Below are 23,840 nucleotides of genomic sequence, written 5' to 3' on the forward strand. Positions count from 1 at the left end.
ATGGCCATTGACGGCGGTATTAGTGACTGCACCGCGGTTGGAACAACTGTCCCTTCCCAAGTTCAAACTATTTCCCCCTGGGTTAAAATTCAAACCGATTGATTGATCGATATTCCAGCAGAATTGGCCGATTTCAGAGGCCAAATCGCATAAATTAATAAATCAATTGATATTGCCCTGTCTCCGTCGCCACTGGATTTAACCGAAAGAGTGCATTACAGCTAAACTGGATCAATCATGAAGTTTATTACGACAACGTTTTTATTTTTATGCATTGGTATGTACAATTCTTCTATTGAATCTACCTAATTAATTTTGATTGTGCAGCTCGAAATAATTTTACCAATTTAATTGCACGTGCTCAGTTGTTTTTTTGGAACGATAGCGCTAGTTGCCGTTTGTAAATTGCTAAAATCATTTATGGCAGCAAGTTCATTTTGAAACGGTAGCTGCAAGGCACATGTACCGTAAGGAATAGAATGTGCACACGTTTTCATTGCAGTACAAGATTCACGATTCGATGGTCTATTTACAATTTGTGGTGGCGATGATTTGGCTATATGAGGATGTCGTAAATATTTGATAAATATTGTGAAAAGCAAAAGGCTCCGAAAAGTCTATTGAGAAATTTTTTTTGTCACGAAGTCCATGACCTACACGTGAGATAACGTAATTTTTCGGATAATATTCTTCTACGATCTTCAATAGTTATTGATCACATTTTAAGCCTTTCATCGGTATTACATAAAATAATTTTTACATGAATAAACTGACGCATCAATTACTTTGTTCAATAGCAACATTATGAAAGATGTGTGAAAATACCACACATTGCACAAGTATCTTTCAAAGAAGCCGGTTTAAAAGTTGTAAATCAGAAGTCTTCTGTGCGATGTTATTCTATCGATAATCATCCATTAAAATAAAAAGATTAAAAAGAACTCGAATGGGTGTTAAATAAATGCCAGATAATCTCACTCACCAAGACAATTTCAACCTTTTTATTGCAATGATTATCGATTTCGCGAAAAATCGCTCCTGACGTGGGTATTCATTCGATATAAAATCGGAATGAGCTGCTAGTCCTCAGCCTATTATTTTATAACATTGTTTAATAATTATTTTTTGCATATACGGTACATAGGTCCACTACAATTGTAATATTTCGCAACACAGCGTGGAGATGAAATGATAGTGATATTTAAAATTAACAGTAGGAATTTTAAGATAAGGGATGAATGTATAAATACGCACGAAAAAATTTTATAGAAAAATCCAACGAGTTGGCTGAGTTTTTCTATTAAATTTTTAAAATTACGATTTCCCCATTTAACGATCGGTTGTTCTCTGTTCCCAATAATTTTGAAATTACATTATCAAATGAGAAATTAAATTATCTTCTATTTTATATGATGCCTTGTAAACTGCAATTATTATGATCACTCACATATTGAACTCTGGGCTCTCATTTCTCTCACTCATTCTGTCTTCCGATTATTCTCATCCGCAGGACGATATCACCCTGTGGATTCTTAACGTAGACTTTGGGAACTGTTTAACGACTTATGACTTCAACTAACGTTAGGAATTGGATTCATGCGGAATAATATTTAAAACTGATCTTGTTAATAGTCCAAAACCAATTTTACAATGGAGGGGTGTGTACAGACAACTGGGGAATCGTTAGGATCAATCATTTCACATTCTCTTATGATTTCTGGCCATTTAATGGAGATGTTCTCATATCTGCGATCGATTTTGTTCAGTAATGACACATCGTATGTACAAACATCGGTCAATCATAGGGATCAGTCGATGGACCAGACAACAGGTGATGGACAACTCTGGGAAACTCATAACGTAATCATCCATCCGGATTCTAGACCGTTTATCGAACTAGAAAGTGGGAATAAAGTCAATATAATTTCCGGTGCATAAACTACTTGCTTAAGTCAGCTGTTCAAATGGGTCAGATATCATCGAAAGTAACTAATGATAAAGAAAGAGACAGTGATCCCTTCTAATTACAAGATATAGCGTGCCAAACCTCGTGTATATCATCAAGAAAAAAATTGCCGATCCTTGTGGAGGAATAATTATCAAGATAATTGACGTTTTTTATAACACCTCGCATTTTCATGGGAAACTGAAAGGGCTATCATTACTGATAGCGCCGAAGATAATTACCATACACACATATTTCGTAACATACAAATTATTTCCTTCTCATGATTTAGTCATATTTCTAGCTTCTGGATTACCGTAGCCACTTTGAAAGCCAGGATGAATCGGTTTATTTAACTGAATACACCATAAACTTACGGTGGAGATAGACTAATGTTTAGGAAGAGGATTAAAAAAAGACGAATCATAATGTACGTGTTTGTGAAAAAATGTACATTGCGAATATCAGTTCTGTCTCAATTCAGTAACATATTACGAAATATAATTCTATGCATATGCTGTCATTTTTGCGTAACGAGCCATTTAACGTGGACTATGAACGGGATAAAATTGGGAAACGCCGCATCGTTTACAAAAGACCTGAGGGATGCAATAATGACAGAACAAAGTGGCCGGTTTTTTGCCCAGCGATGCGTCATTTGTGACTAAAAAAATGTTAATACAGTCATGGTCTTTAAACTTCAACTATATTGTGAACTTCTTCACTCAGGCATCGGCTGATCATAGTAAATTTCTATTTGATTGCGCATTTGAAAGTTGAGTCCGAGGAACTATTATTTACTTATAATCGACAATTCTGTGTTTAATCCCGACGATTTATCACAGCATCCAATCAACCGCAGTCATTTACTGCAGTTTAGCATATGCTGGGATGACCCGGGACTTTGAATGGCTAGATCGCACCATTCTACCCGACCGGGTTTTGAACTCCGAACCTTCCGCATATGAGACAACGAACTTACAGCTGCTTGCAACTACCTGTCGCGTAGTTCTCTTCTATAAACTTTCTGTTATCGTCATAAACCCCCGTTACAAATAATGAAATTATCGAATGAAGGAAATCAATTACCGGATAAGTGTCAGGGGAATCAAAGGTCATTAACATTAATCTGTACACTGAGGTATTAAGAGAACACTTAACACAGACAATTTGCTTTTAATGAAGATAAAATTTTAAAAATTATGAGGAAAAATTAAAAAGTACGAATTATCCTTCACAAAACCAGAAGCGAACCCACTAAACGAGTGGAACGGTGAATACACCTTTCATCCTCATATTGCCCCCATTATCGAACTCTGCTATTGAACGACGAGCAAGTAACGGGTACCAGTCATTGTTTAATTCATAAACTCATTTTCTCCTAGAAACAATCAAAATATTGAATGGAATTTCAGTTGAGCGCAGGTATTGTTTGCGATATCGTGCCAGGTTACCAGGGCGCCTATATTTGAACAAGTTCGTACGCATGAGCCACCGGAATTGAAAGATTCTCCATCCACATAACCGTTCAAGGTGAAAGACCTTGTTTGACTTGAAATTCCGGAGATTCGTCAACCAGCAGGATGAAAGTAGTTTTTAATGCTACGTCAGCGCGTTGTTCAATGGTCGTGGGTAATGTTTAGTTGAACTGGGTCACTAGGCTGTGGCACGATGGCACACCTCCAATCATGGGTACCGGTTACCTCTCTTCAAGTTTGATGGATTCTTTCGCGGAATTTGTGGAGGTTTGCGGGAGACAAAATTTTTTGAGTCAATCGCCGGTGATTTGGGAATCCAGAGACTTTTCTCTGCCTTTTCACGGTTTAATGGCGTTAGTATCGGTGTCGAACTCTCGGTGATGCTTTAATGAGAGGGTGACGGAATTCTTATACTTCTCAAACTAAATTAGGATCAACATGGAACCGTAATGTCACTCATTTCGATGAGGTAATCCGAAGAAATATTTGTTCATTCTAGTATTTTTTTGACTTATAATATATAGGAAGAAAATTATCAGGAAATATTTTGTTCATGTTAAATAGTTTGTTCATGGGTGTTCATGAATTTTTGAATTTTTCTATGTCCTGAGCCCGTTGAAACTCACAGTCTCAAGATGTTCTATATTTTTTATAGCCGCATAGGTTGAATTAAAATAAAATTAATAGTAAAAAAACTACTGAGACATTCTGGGGATGATTTCATAACCAACGACCGTTTTCAATCAACACGCGGCAAATTTTTCCTAGATGAAAAATTATTCTGTCTTTACTGCTAGAGTTGATTGTACCGCTTAAGTCCTCAGCAATCACCTAGAAAATCGTATCGTCAGCTGAACACACGTGTTTTTCTCCTCGTCAATCATAAAACACATCATTAGAATAGAGTTTCGCTACCGAATGACTATTATTAGCGGAGAATGTGTCGGATGCTACCAGTTAATGAACGGCCTTTCCATGCCGAACGGAAAATGAAAATTTCGCTTTCACTCTCCGACTGATAAATGGATCGAAAATGAAATTTATTGAGTTGCGAACGGAACGAATTTAACCCCTGATTGGTCATCGTTAGACAGAAACGCCGGCATTCAAAGCCACTAAAGGCCGGACTATTATAACGTCTCTAATTAGTCATCTTTAGAAATCGATATTCTGGTTTTTAAGAACAGGATAATAGGCCAGTCTGTGAATTTATCTCGTTCGTGTTATAATTATCTGATAACATAATTTTTCAATCAAAGTAAGAGAATCACAGAGAATGAAACTTAACTAATCGAGGATCGAAGTCAATAATAAAATATTCTCAACAATATAAGAAGATATTTTTTAGGATGTACATGGCGAGAGACACCAGGCACATGTGTCCTGGAATCAGAGTTTGGTTTCACACTTAACTGTGCCTTCAAAAAATCCGGTCTCTTCCGGGTCCGAAATCTCGGGGGAGTCAAGGGCTACGTCGGCCTCGGTGAGTGTCCGACTAACTTCAAAAATGAAAATAACTTCAGCTTTTAACTTGAGGATGCATCGAACAAAGACCGATAAAAAAAATGCAGTAGTGAAACTGGTGAAGGAGAAAAACCTAAAAATTTCAGACTATTTTGTTATTATTCAGGAATTTGCCAGTTGAGGGGACAATGTCATAAGTTGGCATTATTATGATTCATCCATTTGCTTATTTTTTTTATGAAAAAAATTTCATAGCTCCCAGTTCCCCTGTGTGATTGCTTTTTGAAATGTCCTTTTGACAAAGGCCTCCTGAGCAGCAGCTGGACCTTCGCATCGACGATAGTCGTTGATTGCTTCAAGGCTAATTATTTCATGGTCCCTGCACATTACGTAGCTGTTATAACGCAAATGTGAAAAGTGAAAATGACCTTTCAAATTAAAAATCTAAATATTAATTAGCTTGTCCCATATTGATCTCGCCGAGTTCCTTTTATGTTATATGCGATGTGTCAAGAACCAGGAGGTCAGCTTCATCAGCACATGTGATTACAACATCCTTATTTGCTTATATGAATAGAGTACATAAGAATAGGTAACCAGATCTATTTGTTTTCTTGATAAAGGCACGCATGATTAAATGCACACTTGTTCTATTTGAATAAATTTATTCGTAAATTTCCTAACTCTTCACATAAATTTTTAGTTAAATAATTGTACAAGAGAGAAGAATTTATTATGGTAAATCTGAAGAATTTTCTCTCCGAATTTGTCGAAAGTTTTCCTCGGAAATAATCAATTAATGAGATAATTAAACATCAGTGTTGAAAATATTCTGTAGAACAAGTCAGGAGACGTCGACTTTTCTGTAGAACTTGTTCTATAAATATTTGTTATAGAATTTTTCTGGGCTAAATTTTTTTGATTGGAAAAAGAGTAGAGTAAGAAGAAATTTTATGCTAAGGAAATTTCATAGAAAATATCCGCGATAACCGCAGCAATTTCAAGTTCAACTTACTACCGTTCACTACTGCACTAGGGGATTCTCAATTTATCTAACTAAATTAACAAATAAAACTTATTATTTATCTTTTCGAGCCAGTATTTACTAAGCCTGTATATAACTATTCGCAAGCACCGATCACCTCAACCTACTTGTACCTCAGCTTATAAAAAATAAGAACTTATTATCATTTATCAATAATTCATTTCATTTAACCCAATTCAAATTCTAAGAGTCATAATATTACATCAGCATGCATCACACGGACATCAAAATCGCCAATAAAAACATGGAGAAAAAGCAGAACTGACCTGCGATCATCATCATGCATTTACTTATTGTTGTGATGACACAGTGAGAATTACATACTGAATGTTCCATTTAGTCACACAAGTTACGTTAATACAACAACTTTACCGGATTATTCAACAGTGGTGTGCGTGATTTGCAGGGATCAGTGTTGGTGATGAACTCGGATTTCGAGAATCATTGTCGAATCTAGAATCGAGTAAGAGGAGAAGTGTGCAGACTGGTCCGGCAAATTTCATTGGAATTGCAAATGGGGTAAGTAACTAATCTAATTAATTTACTCCCCAATGAGAGAAACGTTCAGATTTTCGAAAATTTATTTCAAAAGAAACAATCAATTTCATTTTTCATGGACAATCTATTGGTTGACATTTTTCCTATGAGGCAAAAACCTTCGATTGCATCATTAACAAACTCACTCACCTAATTGGCTCGTGAAAATTGTTGGACAATAATATTCCCATTCCAGAATTACAGATGTCGTATTAACTATTTTTTGTAACTTTCATTTACGTGACCTTTCATGCTATTACCAATGTCTCATCTGATCAATGAATAAGTACTTCGAAGGTTGATAGGACAAGGTCCAGAGAGTTTCCAATTTTTTTTCTGACAATGTAATATTCTTCAAACGCTGCGGATTGTAAATAATTTTTCACATCAATCAAATCAGTGTAAAAATCGAACATTCACTTTTGTAAGACCTTTCGACCTCACGTCCATTGAGTTGTTCATCACTGATCTCTACACCGAAAATTTTTCGGTTCAATTAAACAATCTATTCGTTCTTGCTCGGTATTTACTCCGAGCAAAATGATCTTTTCATGTAGAAGGTCGTTCCGACACACTTTTTATACCGTAATTTTTCCTGAAGTTATTTCTCCCTTCCGAGAACTCGTTATCGTAAAATTCTATGACTGTAAATTGTCGAAACATTGCTGGCTGCACAATGGGAGTCACGAGGTACAGATCCAGTCCCATTTGCGAGATGGGCTACAACTCCAGGCGTGCGACTAACTCATCCTCACGTTTCAGGGTTCTCCCAATGGTGACCCTCGACAGGGTCTTCAAGTTGCCCGACCTGTGCCGCCTTTTAAGCCCCTGCCACCAGGAGCGTCGCGGCCAATGGCCCCGCAGCCTGAGCACCAGAGATTGGTGGTGCAACACAACTCAACGGCCTTGAAAACTATTCCAGCACCTTCACTGGGTGCATTACAAGACGCAGCTGTGCGCCAGCACCAGGTCCAATTGCAGCAGCAAAAAAATTTAATGCAACAACAAAAAATAATACAGGAAATGAATCTGCGTCAGCAGCAGGACGCACTGGCTGTCCAGATGCTTAAGGAGCAGAAGCAGCAACAGGCAGTTGCTAACAAGCAAAAATTGGTGGAGCAGCAACAAATATTGAATTTGCAGACTAAACGGATACAGGTGATTTTATTTTTCCAAAATTTGATGTCCAGAGAAGAATAAATTAATTGATCGTCTAGCTTATGTCCTTGCAGATGCCTCAAGGCACAGTTTCAATGACCAACTCCCCAGTGTATTCACCCGCGATGGGCAACATTGCGACTGGCATTTCCATGTCAGACGCTGTTGCTATTGGAAAAATCACTAAAACGCAGCCAATAGCTGGTATTCTGATTAAAAACACGAATTTACCTGCATTTGTGACGATGCCACCAATGTCATCAGCTCAGCTCACCAATCGCCTGAGTAACAGTCAGACTTTGTTGGTAGATTCTGTCAATGAAGTCCCTAAAGATGACCTCATGCAGGTAATCACAATGCGAGTGCCTTTGAAATCCAGTAAAATGAAAAACAAATATCTCAATATTTTCAATTTTACCGAAACATCCGAAATTGCAAAACTGAAAACAAATCGTCTTCTTCGTTCATCAGCTTCCACTCCCAAGCGAAGAAATTGCTGCATCAGTTAATGAAATGACTCTGCAATCGCTCAACCCCGCTGGTTCCCCAGAGAATCCCCAATTCCTGAAGCAGCAGAACGAGAAACGCCAGACCGTTCCCCAACAGTCCTGGCCGTCCTTGGGGCCCATTCAGGAAATGGGAACATCTCTCAAAGCCTTGGCGGAAGCCAGCAATATTACCCTCGAAGCCCTGGAAGCCGCGATTCTACTGAGACAGAAACAATTGTTGGAGAAACATCAAGGACCGACCACTACCTCCACCACCACTACCACTCCATCACCAGTGAAGAGGTAACAAATAATTCAACGAATTTTCCTAGAATCCTTTTTTAAAACCATTTTCATTTCGCCTTTTCTCCCGTTGAATGAATAAGTCTCGTAATAATTTTTCGTATCTGAATATTAATAAATATGCAATAATCTGCTTGTTTATTGCAGCAATTATAACAACGCTGGTACCACCAAAGTCATGAACGCTCCTCGTGAGTACTATCCAATGGGTTACGATAAAAATTTCGACGACAATTTCGCCAGTCGAGTCGATCTTCCCGATACAAGTTTTTATTGTGGCGATCAGAAGCACTTTCCAGGTCTTTATGCCGACGAAGACCTGGGGTGCATGGTCTTCCACGTGTGTGCTTTAACTGACGATGGTCTAATAATGAAGAGCTTCCTCTGCCCCGAATCAACTTTATTCGACCAAACGATTCTCAAATGCAACTGGTGGTTCTACGTCGAGTGCAAAAACTCTAGAAACTTGTACGACAGCAACATCCCCATCAGCAAGAGCTATCAGCTCATGAAAGCACTGGCTTTCTTTTCAGCTTATAAGAATCACGATAACACGACTACTCGAGCCGATAAGAGCGGCTCGTGAATTTTTTGAACAATTGTAGCTCTCACCAAAATGTGTTTTAACAGTCTCAATTCGTGCTCAAATATCTAAGGGTTATTACTTATTTAGCGGCAAATGTATCTCCGAATTGTCCATCGATTATTGATTTTATAAACGGAATTAATTATTCAATTAATTCATCAATTAATTTTCAATGTTGGTCAGGTAGTTAATTAATTAATACGCGGTTACTTAATTCAAAGTGATGGTCAAATGACGAATGATTGTATCAACAAACGTTGACGGGACAGGAATTTTCCGATTCCATTTCGATAATTGGAGAAGGGGTTGCGGAATCGGCTGTTCACCCTCTCACGGGAATTGAAAATTAATTGATAATTGATGATTAGATACTGAGGCTCTTGCCTACTGCTTTAAGATGTTTGTATATATAATTTATTATTTACCAATTAGTTTTTGTACAGGGTTGTTAAGGTTTCGGTGAGTTTTTTTTTATAATCGTAAGGCATTGACGGATTCTTTTGCAATTAGGATCATGAATTGTGTAAATAATTTGTACGGCGATGTGAAGGAAAATTTGTTTTTTCTTCTTTTATTTTAAATAAATATTGAATATCCATGTGTAACGATCGGTAATCAATCGCATAAAATTTGTGAATCTGATCGTATCGCCCGAAGGAGTCATCGCTTCATTGAATCGTTTGCTCCCTTGATATTTCAAAACTCTCATTAATATCAGAAACCTGGGGAAATTGGTATTGCATAAGGAACGATTGAAAGACTGTGACTTTTCTCATTAATCATTTTAATTATATTCTCCATTCCATACAAATTAAGTTGGAGACATGTTTATAATACAAACTTAAAATATATACATCAATATATTGTGAAATTTTTTTCTCAGCATATATCCAGTTGATTCCGTAATTTATCGGTCTATTTATCTTTCATTATTTTTCATTTATTCAGCGTTAACCGTCTTCATAGTGCATTGTGCAATGCGCTTGGCAAGTTTTAACATGTATTCTTACACTGTTTTTTTTATATTTCTCTTAAACTTCTCCATTTAGGCAGAATTTATCCAAATTTATTTCGTCTTTCCGGCTTGATAACAATCTGATGAATTCAATTTCCCATACATCAATTTCACTTGTAACTGCATCAATTTGTCATGCTACCTCCCCGAATGAAAAAATCAAAATGTTCTGCCCAAAATCATGCACACAGGAGATGGTGTAACAATTTTATATTACAGACCCGAAAATCGCGATCGAATCGAACGACAAAGGCCGAGAATCGTGATTTATCAGGCCCAATAACATAAATGTATCAATCGAAGGAGGTGAACCTTTATCTATCCACCTTACACCTTTCCCTCTTGATTCTCTCATTTTCAATTAACAAGAATGCACAAACAAATTCGGATAGAAATAGTAGAAGCATTGGAGAGGGACAATAAATATTCTGCAGTAATATAACCGACACTGAATTGAATATCTTTATGAAAATGTTCAACTGAAATCATCAATTGCTACGAATTCATCATTGGTAATTGAACTTCAATTATTCATCTCTGGCCTTCATTAATAATATTATTTACAATGGGCCTCAAACAATTTTTACAACTTGACGTAAGTGCCAAGAAATTTTCTATTCCAATACAGAGTTCGTTCATTTTTGGTGATCATCTTATTCTTACCCCTTTAATTGAGACGAAATCCTAATAATTTTGATCAATAACTTGCAATAGATAATAATTATCACAGTTTTATTGTGATCTGAGAAAATTATTTTGTTTTACTTCCAATTAACGGAGTAAAGCAATTTAAATTGTAGCAATCGAGACAACGGATTTGACGAAATTTTTCGTAATGAAATACAGTTATTGATAATTACAGCAATTCTGCGATTACATTCCCTAAGAATATTTGAAGTCCCTAATCATCTTCAATTCATTAAAAAAAAATATATATCAGCTACATTCGTTTTTAAAAATTTATTTTTCATTTTGTTTACTTTTTTTTGTTTATTTCATTGTTTGCTTTACGTAATGAATATTAATATAGGTAATAATTGCAAATACAACTATAGATAGTGAATATACGAGCCTTTGTCAGGGGAGCAATGCAGTCGTCGTCATTAAAAGATTATTTCAGTTTTTTTTTCTTTCAAGAAAAAAGGAGGAGGGTATTTTTCTTGTTTATCTACACGTTGTAATTATGTCCATCTTTCATCGTGGTTTTTCATGATATCGCATTAACAATTAAATCAAATAATAACACACAACTAAATAATAATTAATGAATAAACAATGGGGACCAGTAACTTGGCCTTCATGCTGGTACCAGGCTAATGGCTTTTTTTTCAGATTATTGGTTGTCCACAAAAGTGCCTTTGTTTCGATTCCGAAATAATTTTTTTATAAAATTAGAACTAGAATTAATCTTCCTTGGTGTTATCTCATTTTTTTCGTTACGAATTATGAAACAGTGAGACGTACGATGTGATTATTTTGAGAGGGGAGTGTGGAAAATGAATTCGTTGAAATGATGTTTTTTAAATCCCAAGTGATCAATCGAAGAATTAGAAAATTGAATATAATCACAACACGAAATCAGTATTTAGAGAATAATGATTCACGTTCGTTCAGTGATTCAAGAAGTTGGCAGAGTAAATTTTTTTTCTAATTTCTGTGAGAAAAGACTTTTGGGAAAATGTCGTGAAACATTTCTTTAAGGAGACACTGCGGTGAAATTTGAAAGTCTTCATTCAACCTTAAGAGCTTTTTGACTAATTCTACCCTTATTCCGTAATTCTACCCTGTGAATTATTTCAGTGCTTGCAAAAATTCGTAAAATACTGAAGTTTTTTTTTTGACATTTTCCCATTAGAAAAATTAACCAAAAATTCCGATTTTTCCGCGATTTCGTGTTTAACGTAAGGGTAGAGTTACTTGAATATATCCCTCAGTCTCACCTCAATCCGATGATCTACAAAGGGAGGTTTGGTACCATTTTGCCCCGCACCGACTACATCCCAAGATCCTTGTTAGCTAACTATACCCAATGCATGAAGTTTGACAGGGGAATCATTTTTCAATTAAGTAATCACTTAGTGCCTGATGTTTCAAATGAATGTGAGCCTCGAAAATTCATTTTTGAATAAGAAAAAGTCCTTTGAAATTGCTACAGCAATCTCATTACATTTGAGAAGAGAAATCAATTGTTGTACTTTAATTATAATATCATCACAGTCAAAAAGAATTATTTAATACAGTTAACGAATATGATTCTTCTCTTTCTTCTGCTAGTTTATGATCAGTATTGAAGCTCCAGTGATGTGCATATTTGAGTCAAAACTAAACAACACTGAAATTTCAAAATATCCAGAATTTTCTATTCGATATGATATTTTCGTTAATAATTGATTTTTTTTCTTCTTTCGCTGATATCTGCATTATATTCAAGTTTGGCGAAACGGAAAATGCAAAAGGGAGTCAATATATCGATTACCCAGCAACTAGAAAATTACGTTTCAGTCTAAAATTATTTTTAAGAATTTTAAAACCTGAAAAAATGATTATTTTCAAGTCTGTATTTTTTTTTCTTTAATATTCACTTTAGTACACCGACTCCCTCGGTTGCAGAATATTTACATCATCATGAATGAGGCTGCCTATGTACATTTGTATTGTCAGCAACAATGCCGCAGTAGATTACACGTGGAAACTAGACATTTTGTTGAGTTGTTGTTCTCATTTTTTAAAAAGTGTAAAACTGGACAGGATGTTTGATTATCGAAGGACGAAACTCTTATCATGCCTTATTCCATTAATTAATGTACTTGGTGAAAATTAATCAAGTTTTTTACTCATCCAATCACAGAAGAAAAATTAAATTTTCATTCGCACTTTTAATGTTAACGATTCTTTCACCCTTCCACTTATTATATTATTTTTTTTTTTCGTCGACTCTAATATTCATAGGAGTCTTATGTTTTTCTTTATAGTAAACAAGGTTATTCATCTTTTTACATATTTATTTATGGTAACGTTCAACTCCAGAATTAGAACATAGAAATTTTTTTTACTTTGCCTCCTTCAATTGAGTAAATAATTTCTATTTCATGCTATTCACTCTTGTTTTTCTTTCATCGGGTGAACCTGAGGCACTTTGTGCAGAGCACGACTCACTCTTCATTGCCAATTATGGTTACCCAGATTCTCTCATTCTTATCTGTATGCGTTTTAAAATTTATTTGATTGATTCTTTGCCATTCGACATCCAATTAATTAGATGCACTTGTTAACCGATATAATATGTATAATATGGGTGTATCGATTATAATTGGCACTTGAAATTTCCATCAATTATTTCCTGCACAAAAAAATTGAACAATCTTCAGCGTTATATTTAAAGAAATGATAATTAATTTTGGTGATAAAATTATCCAATCCACATTATTCCAACGATTTTTGAAATTGAAGGAGTAATTTTTTCGCCACTTTAGCTTTTTAGCTCAAAGAGAGTCGCAAAATGTGAAAGGAGATAAATTTAAACAATTTCCAATGAAACTTTTGGCAAATAGAAATTTTCTTGTATTCTTTTCGCACATCCTTCTTTAGTGAAATAATTTAATAATTGACAATGGATAATAAAATTTTCTCAGCGGAGAACTAAGCACACACTTGCAAAACCATTCAGTCAGTACGAAAGCGTTTGAAAATTAATCAACTATCATAATATTCCGTCATCATGAGCCATCTTCGATCGGTTCTATACTCATGTTCATAATGACTACTGCTTAGGTCGAATTTTTCAAGACAAATTCTTTTGACGAATTACAGACAATAGCAACATCTCAAAACTTTAGCACTGAGACTTCGTACAATAAAAACATTGTGTGGATCTCCGGAAAAAAGTAATAACTATTTTATTTTAATTCAATCTTTGATATTTTGAGAGCAGAAATAAAAACCTTGAAATCAAGCCACCTGAAAGGTCAATTTTCGGCATAAAAACAAAAACAAAACAAAAAGGAGATATATCCATTGTGCCACAATACATCGTAACAAGCCAACAATTCCATTAACATATCAACATTTTATTTGTCTCTCCTCTGAGGTGAGAAGAAATGAATTTCTTAACTACAACGTTCGTGAAATTCGCCACTGTCCTTTTCTTTTTGAAGTTGTAAAGAGGTACTCTTCTATTTATGATTGTAAACCTTTCACATCTTGCTTTTAAAAATCATTGAAAATTTGTTCAATAATAATTTCTAACGAAGAATTTACATTTACTTTCCTTTTTCTTTGCACAACCCAATTGAGTTTTGCACTTGAATACCTAATAATACAATTAATGAGCAACAAAAGTCAGGAACAATTTTAAAATGTGCGTAGTTTAATGAAGTAGTAAAGTGGCATAATTTTATTATTTACACTTAAATATTTTAACAAGATATGCACTTATGCATGAACAAATGATCCAGCGTGATGTTTTTCATCCACCGATATTTTCCCTCGTGAATCTATTAGTCCAGTAATAATGTCTTTTACTATTTCCTTCGAGAATCATTCATCATCTAAATAATTTGTAACAGTGTGAAAAATCAATAGACACTCTTTACCACTTCATTACTCAATCGATAAAAATTTACGAATCAAACTCAAAAATGCAAATCTTTGTTAATTACCAGTAAACAATCAATGATAATGATGGAACTTACTGATATTAATTAATGATTGAAGTTAAAATTGTAAAAATGTGATGATCGATCAGAAGGTTGGAAGATTTTTTTCATAGTTACAAATTACTTATTGACAATTTGGCATTAGAAACGGATTGATTGGAGTGAACAAAAGCATCAGCAATAACCAAAGATCAACCAACCACTTGAAGGGAGAAAAAAACCGGGATGACACGTTAAGTGCAACAATCATATGATCAATATTTTCATTAGAACAAAATGATGATTGGTAATCAATATCAAGAGGAAATATTAACTAACAAGTAAATAACTGAACAATCATCATTCAATCCTATACAACAATTGTCCAATCAATCCTCCCCCCTCCGACAATTATACGTAATTAAATAAGATAAACTGATCCCAAACTCATTCAATACTTCATACATCAATCCTACAAATATTCTTATACGCTAATATTCCTCTCCTTCTATATAAAGTTATCATTACCGTCACGTAGACATTGGCTGCTGGTATCACCTCCATTAATGATCGTTTAAACCTTTAATTATCCTAAAATTCAATTTAATGTACAAGATTTCTATTGGCACAGTTACGTCACTATGCATTTTTTTTTCATTTACGATTTTGGTTTTTCATATCCATTTCCCGTTTTGTTTCTCATGTTGAAAAGTTATAAACAAAATAATAGAAAAAAAATGATTCAGACGCAGAGTCGGTAGAGCCATTATTCCTAAATTGTGGTCACCGATGATTTCTTTTGATATGGAGTATTTTCAAATAACATACCGATGAGTAAATTGGTTGAATGTCAATAATCCTCTTCAGTTTCACCCGAGATCTTCACGATACGTAATTCGCATTAAAGCGCTCTCACTTGAATTATTTCAATCAAATGGAAACCACCATCAGCGTCACTATTTGCCTCACGCCTTTTTTTTCTCATTCTCAACATTTTTCTTCAATGGACGATACACTCGGACGTTCTCGTGATTGACAAATATAGATAACTTGGTACTTTTTTTCAGGGGCACATCGTAAACCGGATGGAATTTACAATAATTTTCACCACCTCGATTAATGCCGATTGTCACCGGTTTTCACTCCGCACATTTCTCCAGTTGACTCAGCGACTGAAGAAACATCGAATTCTTTTCTTTCATCATTAATTATTCATGCGTGTTACCTTAGAAATTTAATGGCATCTCGAGTGACGCTACAGGAATAATCATTTCAATTCATAAAAATTTGTTCCTTCTCGTGACTTTTAAATATATCACTCGTTTATAACCCTGGATTATCGTCTCAAATTAAAATGCAAATATCTCCGCAACGTATTGATTATTCCAAGAATTAGATTTTTCGTGCTGATTTATTAGTAATTGGAGTTTATGTCAGTATCTCAACCTATCATCATTTCTAATGTGATCATCATAAGAAGAATTTCCAGTATCCTCGCTATTCATGTATCGTATATCCCAGTCTTCGACCATATCTTTTATTTGTGTTAATTTAGCGTGTAGATCATTGTATTTTTTTCTTCGTATCGCGTGGTCACTTCTGACGTGATAATATTGAGCATGAATTTGTTGAGAAATAGCCTTGGCTTTTTCTTTATTCCCCTTTTCTAACTCTTTCTCTTTAAGTGCGTTCAGACGGTGGATTAGAGTAACTTCCTTGGCAATTTGATCGTACATCTCCATGTAATAGGGATGCTCTCTGTTCCATATCGCTTTGTAACGTATTTTTTCTTCAGGTGTGGTGATGCGAGGGTACATCACTGCCCAATCAGTTGGTGGCTCCTCCGCATCAGCAGATGTTACAGTTGGCGATGACAAACTGGGTGTGGTATTGTTAACAGTTAAATTGGCAGTACCAACACCGGATAATTCGTTGTAGGTTTTCGTACCAGACGCACTATTATCTCTTTCACATTGTTCACGTTTATCATGTTGTTCACGTTCTTTACGCTGCTCTCTATCTTTATCATTACGACCACGATCATCCTTTCTACCACCATTACCAACTGGACTAGCTCTATAACTACCACTTGTTGCTGGTTTAAAATCACTGTTATCACTGACAGACATTTTGTAATTACTTTGAAAATGATTTCTACTGGTAGCAGCACTCGATGCCGACATTTCCTGATTGTAACGTGCACTGATGACTTCTTCAACATCACTTGTTGGTGTTGTTGATGACTTGTTTCTCGCGTAGTTGGCATTTGTTAGATTATTCGACATCCCACTAATCGCTTCACTATTCGTTGATCTGTCAGGACGATTATCGGTACGTTCACGTTGTTGGTGTCTTGGGACATCCCAATCATTTTCATTTTTCATCACATTATCCGAACTAATATTTGGTGTCCTTACGTTTTCTCTATTGGCACTTGAGCCACCTGTCGCGCTGTTTGGCTCTGGCTTACGATAGTGAGATATTCGGAGACGTTTGGTTGTTATTCCATCGTTACCTTGGTGGTAGCCTGGACGTTTGAGACTGGGGGGTGGGGCAATTATTGCGGGGGGTGAGCCTGGATGAGTTGAATTCGGCGATGTTCCACTTCCTGCAGGATAGAAATAAGAACAAGATATATAAAAATAAATATATATTTGAAATATCAATACCATAGCTGGCTTTTTTTAAATAGAAGTTTATCTCACCACTTGAACAATCGCTAGAACCTGGTGGAGTCAAATTTTGGGGTTTTCTTCTCTTCAATGTCGCTCTATCTTGCTCGGTATAAAATGGCCAGTCCTCCTGCACGTCATTCCACACATGCCTTTGCAGAACATAGGCATTATCCTTCATACTGGTTATCTGTTTTAGAATATTCGTAATTGCGCTTCTCTCGCGATCCTTCAATCCCTCTGCAAGACAGGAGAAAAAATTTACAGGACCAAAAATTTGCCTCAATCATGATATTAATGAAATAGTTCCGTTCTTCATAGATAAAAAAATCGATAGAAACGCCTGCGCTTTCACTAGATAATTTTATAAGAATTTTAATAGCACTGGCTGACGATTACGTTGAAATTGTTGAGTATAAATACTCCACGTTTTTACCGCTGCATTTTGTTCTGTCTTATTACAAATTTAGTATTATATCTTCTTTAATTGCAGATATCCATACACTTGGGCTACATGTTTTCTCCAGTGAAGTGTTTTTCAACTTTAATAGTCGAAGATCGATTTTCCATTTCATTACAAATATCATCTCAATTGATAATTCGTTATTATTCACGTACCTCGGTTAAGACGATCATAAAGCTCCGGCTTTTTGTACGGTCTCAGTGCAAGCACGTGGATGAGTCGTTCTCTCAACGGCCTCCTACAAAGTTCACTATTTTTTTTTTCAGGTTGATGACGCGCTAGAGGATTGTTATTAGATATTGACTTGTAAGAGGGCGAGGAATTGGAATTGGTAGTTGCTTGCGATGATGGATGGGTCGTTGCATGAGATCGAGGTATTGCGGATGAGGGCATGAGCCTCGACGATTGACTCATGGAACTTGGAATGCTCGTTGTTTCGCGATGTCTCGAAGTTGCTGGTGGTGGTGGTGGTATCGTTCGTCCTGTATTTTTCACTTTAACTTTGCGCCCTATGCCAGGACCACTCGCCTTTATCACCCTGGTGCTGTGGACACATTGAAATCATTCCCAACATGAACAATAAAAAATGATAATGAACGCAATTTTTTTTGGTTTTTATGTGAAGTTAAGTTAATCATAAGTCAATACACACCATTTAGTCTTGTTATTCTGATCGACGGCTGCCATACGATGTCTGGTTGCCTCGTAGACATCGTCTTTTGCCTGTATTCGCATTTTGCATGGCAATGCCCCGAGATTCTGCAGGGATTTGTGCCCAGCCTGCTGTACACACTCAAAACTACCCTGGGGACCCTCCATATCTTGATTCCCCGATAGGGTAAACGTAAACCCCGCTGATCCATGGCTTGACTGAGAAGATGGGAATGATAATTGCTGGAACACAAAATCAATTGAAAATTATTATTCTCTTCTCATATTTTCTAGTCTCTTCTCTTCATAACTGAGCAATATTCAATCAAAATTGAAATACTCCAGAAGTTATACTCTCCAAAAAGTATCAAAATTTAGTTTTCCAAATCGCAATTGGATTCATTAGAATTATTTCTTCAGTTACTGTAAAAAATATCGGTCACATATGCACACACGCATACATATACCCGGACATGCTCTAAAAATAGCGGATTTGAACTCACGAGGCCGAAATTAGTTATCCTGAGTCAAAAAATAGAAAAATTCGGACTTGAGGGATACAATGATTTCAGTCGGAAGTAATGGCAGACAATGTCACGGAACATTAGGAACAGTTACGTACAAAAAGTCGATTTAAACGCAACGCAAAATCTGTGAAATTGATGGATCGCTGTCTGTCCAGTCAATTTTTCATAGTAAATGACAGATACACCTAAAGAATTAATTGTCATAATTAAAGTCGGTAGGAAAAATCGAATCACAATAGAATGTATTGTCTGTGTATGAATGATCGAATTAAACTTAGTCCTCGAGAGGTTACATCGGCCTCGACATAGATTCTGCGAGGTTGTATCACGCGATTCTTTCATAATAATGAGAATACATACTTGAAAATTTTTAATTTATGGAAAACGAAAATACCCACTCCCCATTGAACATTCTTTTTGGATCCGCATAATTTCTTAAGTTTCACTCTAATGCGATGATCAATTGTTCCAGGTGAATGGGACTCAAACTCACGGCCTAACTGAACAAGAATTGCGATAAAGACCGCTACGCGAACATATCCGGTTCATTCCTTACATGCGCTAAAATGAATGCAACTAGCGGACATTTAAATTTGCCCCACATATATTTTTAATTAATTACTATTTCCCGTAGTATTTAATATGGAAAGTGACCACTTCAATCGATGTAATCGTCGAAAGATTCTACTGAGAAATGGAAATAGGAATTGGATGACAGAAATTCTTGACTAATTGCTTTAAAAAACATAATAAATAATGTCTTGTAAAATACAATGGCGTCGCATAAGATCCTATTGCATAACAATAATCTCCAGCATTATCTTGGCTTCAATATGAAATGCCCGACCTTTTCCACCTTCTGCTCTTTTCATAACATCGTGGATGGACCGAGGAATGATGTTACGTGAACAGTGCATCAGCCATCGGCATTACCATGACGAAAGAAAGATCGTTTGGAATTTTTTTCTCCTAAAAATTCCAACATTCAGAATTCAATGGTTATAAGGTACTCCACTGGATTTCATATGGAACGTTACTTGAGCACGATTTCGTGATGACACAGACAGATTGTGTGTCAGTAGGTTGGCGATTCCAATTGCTACTGCGGTAGCGCTGTGCGTGGTCTCAGTATGCGCTACTACGGCCCAAATTTGGAGACCTAATGGGGTCGGGTGAATCGGAAAAAGGCGACTGTCTATTGACCATGTCTTGCATTCCTTAAATTTTTCATCAAGATAAAAGAGGGGTAACAAATTTCGACGAAAATATCAAGAGAATTTGAAACAAATTTGCACAATTCGAGAGGAACTGTCAATACGTAAATTAAGGATCGATAATTGACAGTTTCCTGGAATCCCCGAGAGTGAATCGATTAAAAATCACTTATCACTTGAATTGGCAAACAGCAACGCATCAGATGTCATCCCTACCCCTCACAATCATTGCAAAATGTAGAAATTGAAACTCCTGAGTTATATAATCTGACTTTTGTGAAATAGCGTGATAGAGCGTAAGTAAAAATTAAGTTCTTTAGAATGATCATTTACTGGCGTTCTTCAGTCAATTCCATCGCTGACCATTGCACTCACAAAGGCGATCGATGTTTATATTTTCTGACCCGTTGCACGAATAAACATTGATAAGATGAGCGCATAACTTTGATAGGGTGAGTTCAAATATAGCGGCGATATTTTAAAACGCGTTCCTTTAAGCTCAGAAGAAAAATCGAAGTTGTCAAGAGAATTTTGTATAATAAACTATTGAATAAATTATCACATTTGCTTGTTAATGTTCAAGTAAACATGATCATGAACTGTCTATCAGTGATTTCTTCGACAGGACTCGTTTGTACGGAGAGAAAAGCTGAAGAAAAATCGTCAGAAAAGAATTCAAAATTGCGCTTCGAAACGTAATTCGCGGGTGAAATGAAGTTCAGTACAAAATATGCGAGACGGTAGGGAATTGCGGGATTTCCCACGCAAATTCTAAAACTTGTTCCTTAGAATTTAACCAGTCGCCTGATGACTCATCGCTGTGGGCACAAGTAATTCCGTAAATTTTCCTCGACCGTTAAACATTTTCACAAAGAAAAGATTCCAGATTTTTTTCTTCAATTTCTGTAGGAATTTGCGGAACATGTTCGGTGCCTATCTTCAATCAAATCGTATAGAAATTCGTTAAACATTAAAAAGTCAGAATGAAATAAAAATTTGTCTGAATTTCATGAATTAATTTTCGTCGGATATTCATAAATTTTAATTTCATGATGACTTTTATTGTCTGCGAAAGACGTTTGAAATAAAGAGATTCTATTTTACTGTGTGTCGATTATAGGGCGCGCTTCATTCGAAGAATATGAATGATTACAAATACGACATAAAGCCTGCCATATTTCAAAATTTTCCATCACCAAAAAAACAGACAACCGACAAGGAATACGACAATAACAACCCCGAGCATGCGCACCATCATTTCTCTGATTCTCTTCCCCACCCATTCCCTCCCCAACACTTGTCCCACCCGTCACATACGCAGTACAATTACATAACATCTTTTATAACGCAACATCGAGAAGAGCGAAAAACAATCATACATTTTAAATTTAGACGCAGGTGTGAAAAAAGGGAAGAAATATTCGATTAAAAAAAAAGACCCGGAATTCTTCGTTCCCACCTAAGGTCACTGACGAGCCAAGAAATCAAATCTAATTATTTTTCACAGTTTAATCGCACGCAAGAATTGATTTCTCGCGTATATGCATTTCGCGGCCATTTAATTGACGAAGGAAAAATAAAATTATGCCTCGTTAAATGGTATCTCATCAATCGTAGAATTACCTTGAGACCTCGTCTCCCATCCCGCACCCCCTCCGACTCATCGAATCAAGTCGAGTGAATGTTCAGTCCTTTTACTTTTTCAATGTCGTCTGAAGTTAGAGAAATTCGCTACTCAATAATCTCAGTCGTATTGATTCTGATTTTTTCAACTAAAATTTATTTATCCTCGCACCCCCTTCAGTTATTTAACTGAGCCCCCCTCCCTTCCTGACGTACATCAGCAAAAATTCAGACCTTTTTTGAAATTTCCTGTTTCAAATTCTGTTTAAAATTTCCTCCTTTTTGATTTCGTGTCAAAATATTCGGATTTGGCGAACGGTTTTTTTGTTTTTGATCTGACTTCTGCAGAATGTAATTTTTTCTAAGGCAGTTCAGTACTTTTGGGGGCTGTTCTGACGAGCCCCTCGTCTTTTCGTTTATCTTCTTCGTAGGATAAGCAGGGAAATGTATCGGGAGAACGTTGGAGCCAATTGAGATCGAGTGGCTGATGATTGCTCGGAACAGCGGACTTATATACCCGTTTGATCGCTAGAAATCACGTGACGAGATAGTGGGACATTCTTACCCCTTCCCGATTCGTTTGAAACGGTGAAGTGTCGGTATATCGAATTTGATCGGACGAATGAAATTCACGCGCATGCGTCTCAATTATCACGAGATAGGGGAAAATGACAGAGGGGGACTCGACAAACTCCTGGGGAAAATAATGGAGTTTGAGTGGATTCATGCTGACACTTGATGGAAGGAGGAAAATTTAGAAGGAGGAAAGTTCTATGAAGGGAGTTATTTGTGTCTCCTGATGTAAAAAGACGAGAGATAGGGAATCGGTGGATGTGATGAGAAAATTACTTTGAAGACTCCGACAGCTTTGACTATGATTTCTCACAAAATATGAAAATTTTTCATATGAAAAATTCAACATAAAAAATTTCTCGAGTGATTAGACTATAATTAGGATGATGGGTACGTGTGGTTATGAATGAGGGTCGCGCCATCAGGGGAGACCAATAGACACTCGGCCTTCTCCATTTTTTATTACAGATAGATCATCAGAAAATATGAAAATGAAAAGAAAATCTCATGTGGATTTTTTAAAATGATTTGTCATGATTTCTATCATTTTTTAAACCTGTCAAGTTCTAAGAAGAAACGCCACATTAAAGGAGGTAGGATCGGAGAATAAAAGCTCAGCCGAGAAAATGGTCTACGAAGACGTTACGCGGATTATATTTAGACAGTTACCGACGCATGAATACACTGGTGACGTGAAAAAGCGAGGAATTCAACCATCACTTATGTGTTAGCATTGTCAACCTAGATTCCATACTACATTGTGGTACCTTTATCAACATTTTTGGTTATCTAGATTGTTTGCGCGAGTTCTACGGAGGAAGAACGTGGTTACCATGGCACCGAATTCTCAGATAAGACCTTCAAACGCCAACAGTTCATGAAAGTATAAACAGTTTATTGCTTAATTTCATCGGGCTTTGGGCGAAATGACATCGAAGTCCACCTTTATGACGTCCTTGAGTATTTGAATACTAAATTAAAAAAAAAAAATATTTTTCTAATATCATTTTATCAGCGGACCCAGTGCAAAAACAAATGAACGAATGGACAAATTTTCGTATCATTAAAAAATATTTACAATAGTTCAAAGACGTCGATGCTGTGAATTTAGGTCATTTGACATTAAATAAATCGATTATTAATGAAGTAAAAAATTAATGACTCATCGAGAAATTAGCAGTTTGTATTATATTCAACTGTTGGTTGTTATTTCAGTTTCAAATAATTTTTCTCTCATAATTAACTTCGTGAATGTGTCAAAAAGATCCTTTCGATGATTATTATATTTTAAATCGTACCACTAAATTCTCCCAAATTCGCTTACTCATCAGGCAATCAGTTTGTTCCTCCTATTAAATAAATATTAAGCTCAATTTTGTCCATAAATTATAGGTGTACGATACCGTGTTTCAATTTTCCTCACTGTCTCAGTAACTAAAGCTCTGATTTCAATTTTTTAGTACA

The 23,840-nt window shown here is 36.0% G+C and overlaps 2 protein-coding genes across 4 annotated transcripts in view; one reads left to right on the forward strand and one right to left on the reverse strand.

Annotated features, from left to right (window-relative positions):
- Mtg (mind the gap) lies at positions 1-12,840 on the forward strand. Of its 2 annotated transcripts, XM_064125784.1 has the most exons (7): positions 1-277; positions 4,772-4,906; positions 6,339-6,451; positions 7,232-7,627; positions 7,702-7,974; positions 8,099-8,418; positions 8,566-12,840. In XM_064125784.1, the coding sequence occupies exons 1-7, from the start codon at positions 238-240 to the stop codon at positions 9,002-9,004; spliced, it is 1,716 nt and encodes a 571-aa protein (XP_063981854.1). In that variant the 5' UTR covers positions 1-237; the 3' UTR covers positions 9,005-12,840. The 2 variants fall into 2 exon arrangements, with proteins under 2 accessions (XP_063981854.1, XP_063981855.1); XM_064125785.1 differs by lacking the exon at positions 4,772-4,906.
- Su(tpl) (Suppressor of Triplolethal) overlaps positions 9,772-23,840 on the reverse strand; it is a 27,785-nt gene continuing 13,716 nt past the window's right edge. The window contains exons 1-5 of one of the 2 annotated variants that reach the window (XM_064125783.1): positions 21,804-21,983; positions 18,441-18,682; positions 17,944-18,332; positions 17,359-17,565; positions 9,772-17,261 (exon numbers count right to left, since the gene is read on the reverse strand). In XM_064125783.1, coding sequence (XP_063981853.1) covers positions 16,087-17,261; positions 17,359-17,565; positions 17,944-18,332; positions 18,441-18,607 — 1,938 coding nt within the window. In that variant the 5' untranslated portion in view covers positions 18,608-18,682; positions 21,804-21,983 and the 3' untranslated portion in view covers positions 9,772-16,086. Of the gene's footprint in view, positions 17,262-17,358; positions 17,566-17,943; positions 18,333-18,440; positions 18,683-21,803; positions 21,984-23,840 lie in introns of those variants that run through there. The other variant, XM_064125782.1, reaches the window with a different exon arrangement.

Source organism: Diachasmimorpha longicaudata, chromosome 8, assembly GCF_034640455.1.
Source record: "Diachasmimorpha longicaudata isolate KC_UGA_2023 chromosome 8, iyDiaLong2, whole genome shotgun sequence".
In the NCBI taxonomy this organism is placed as follows: domain Eukaryota; kingdom Metazoa; phylum Arthropoda; class Insecta; order Hymenoptera; family Braconidae; genus Diachasmimorpha; species Diachasmimorpha longicaudata.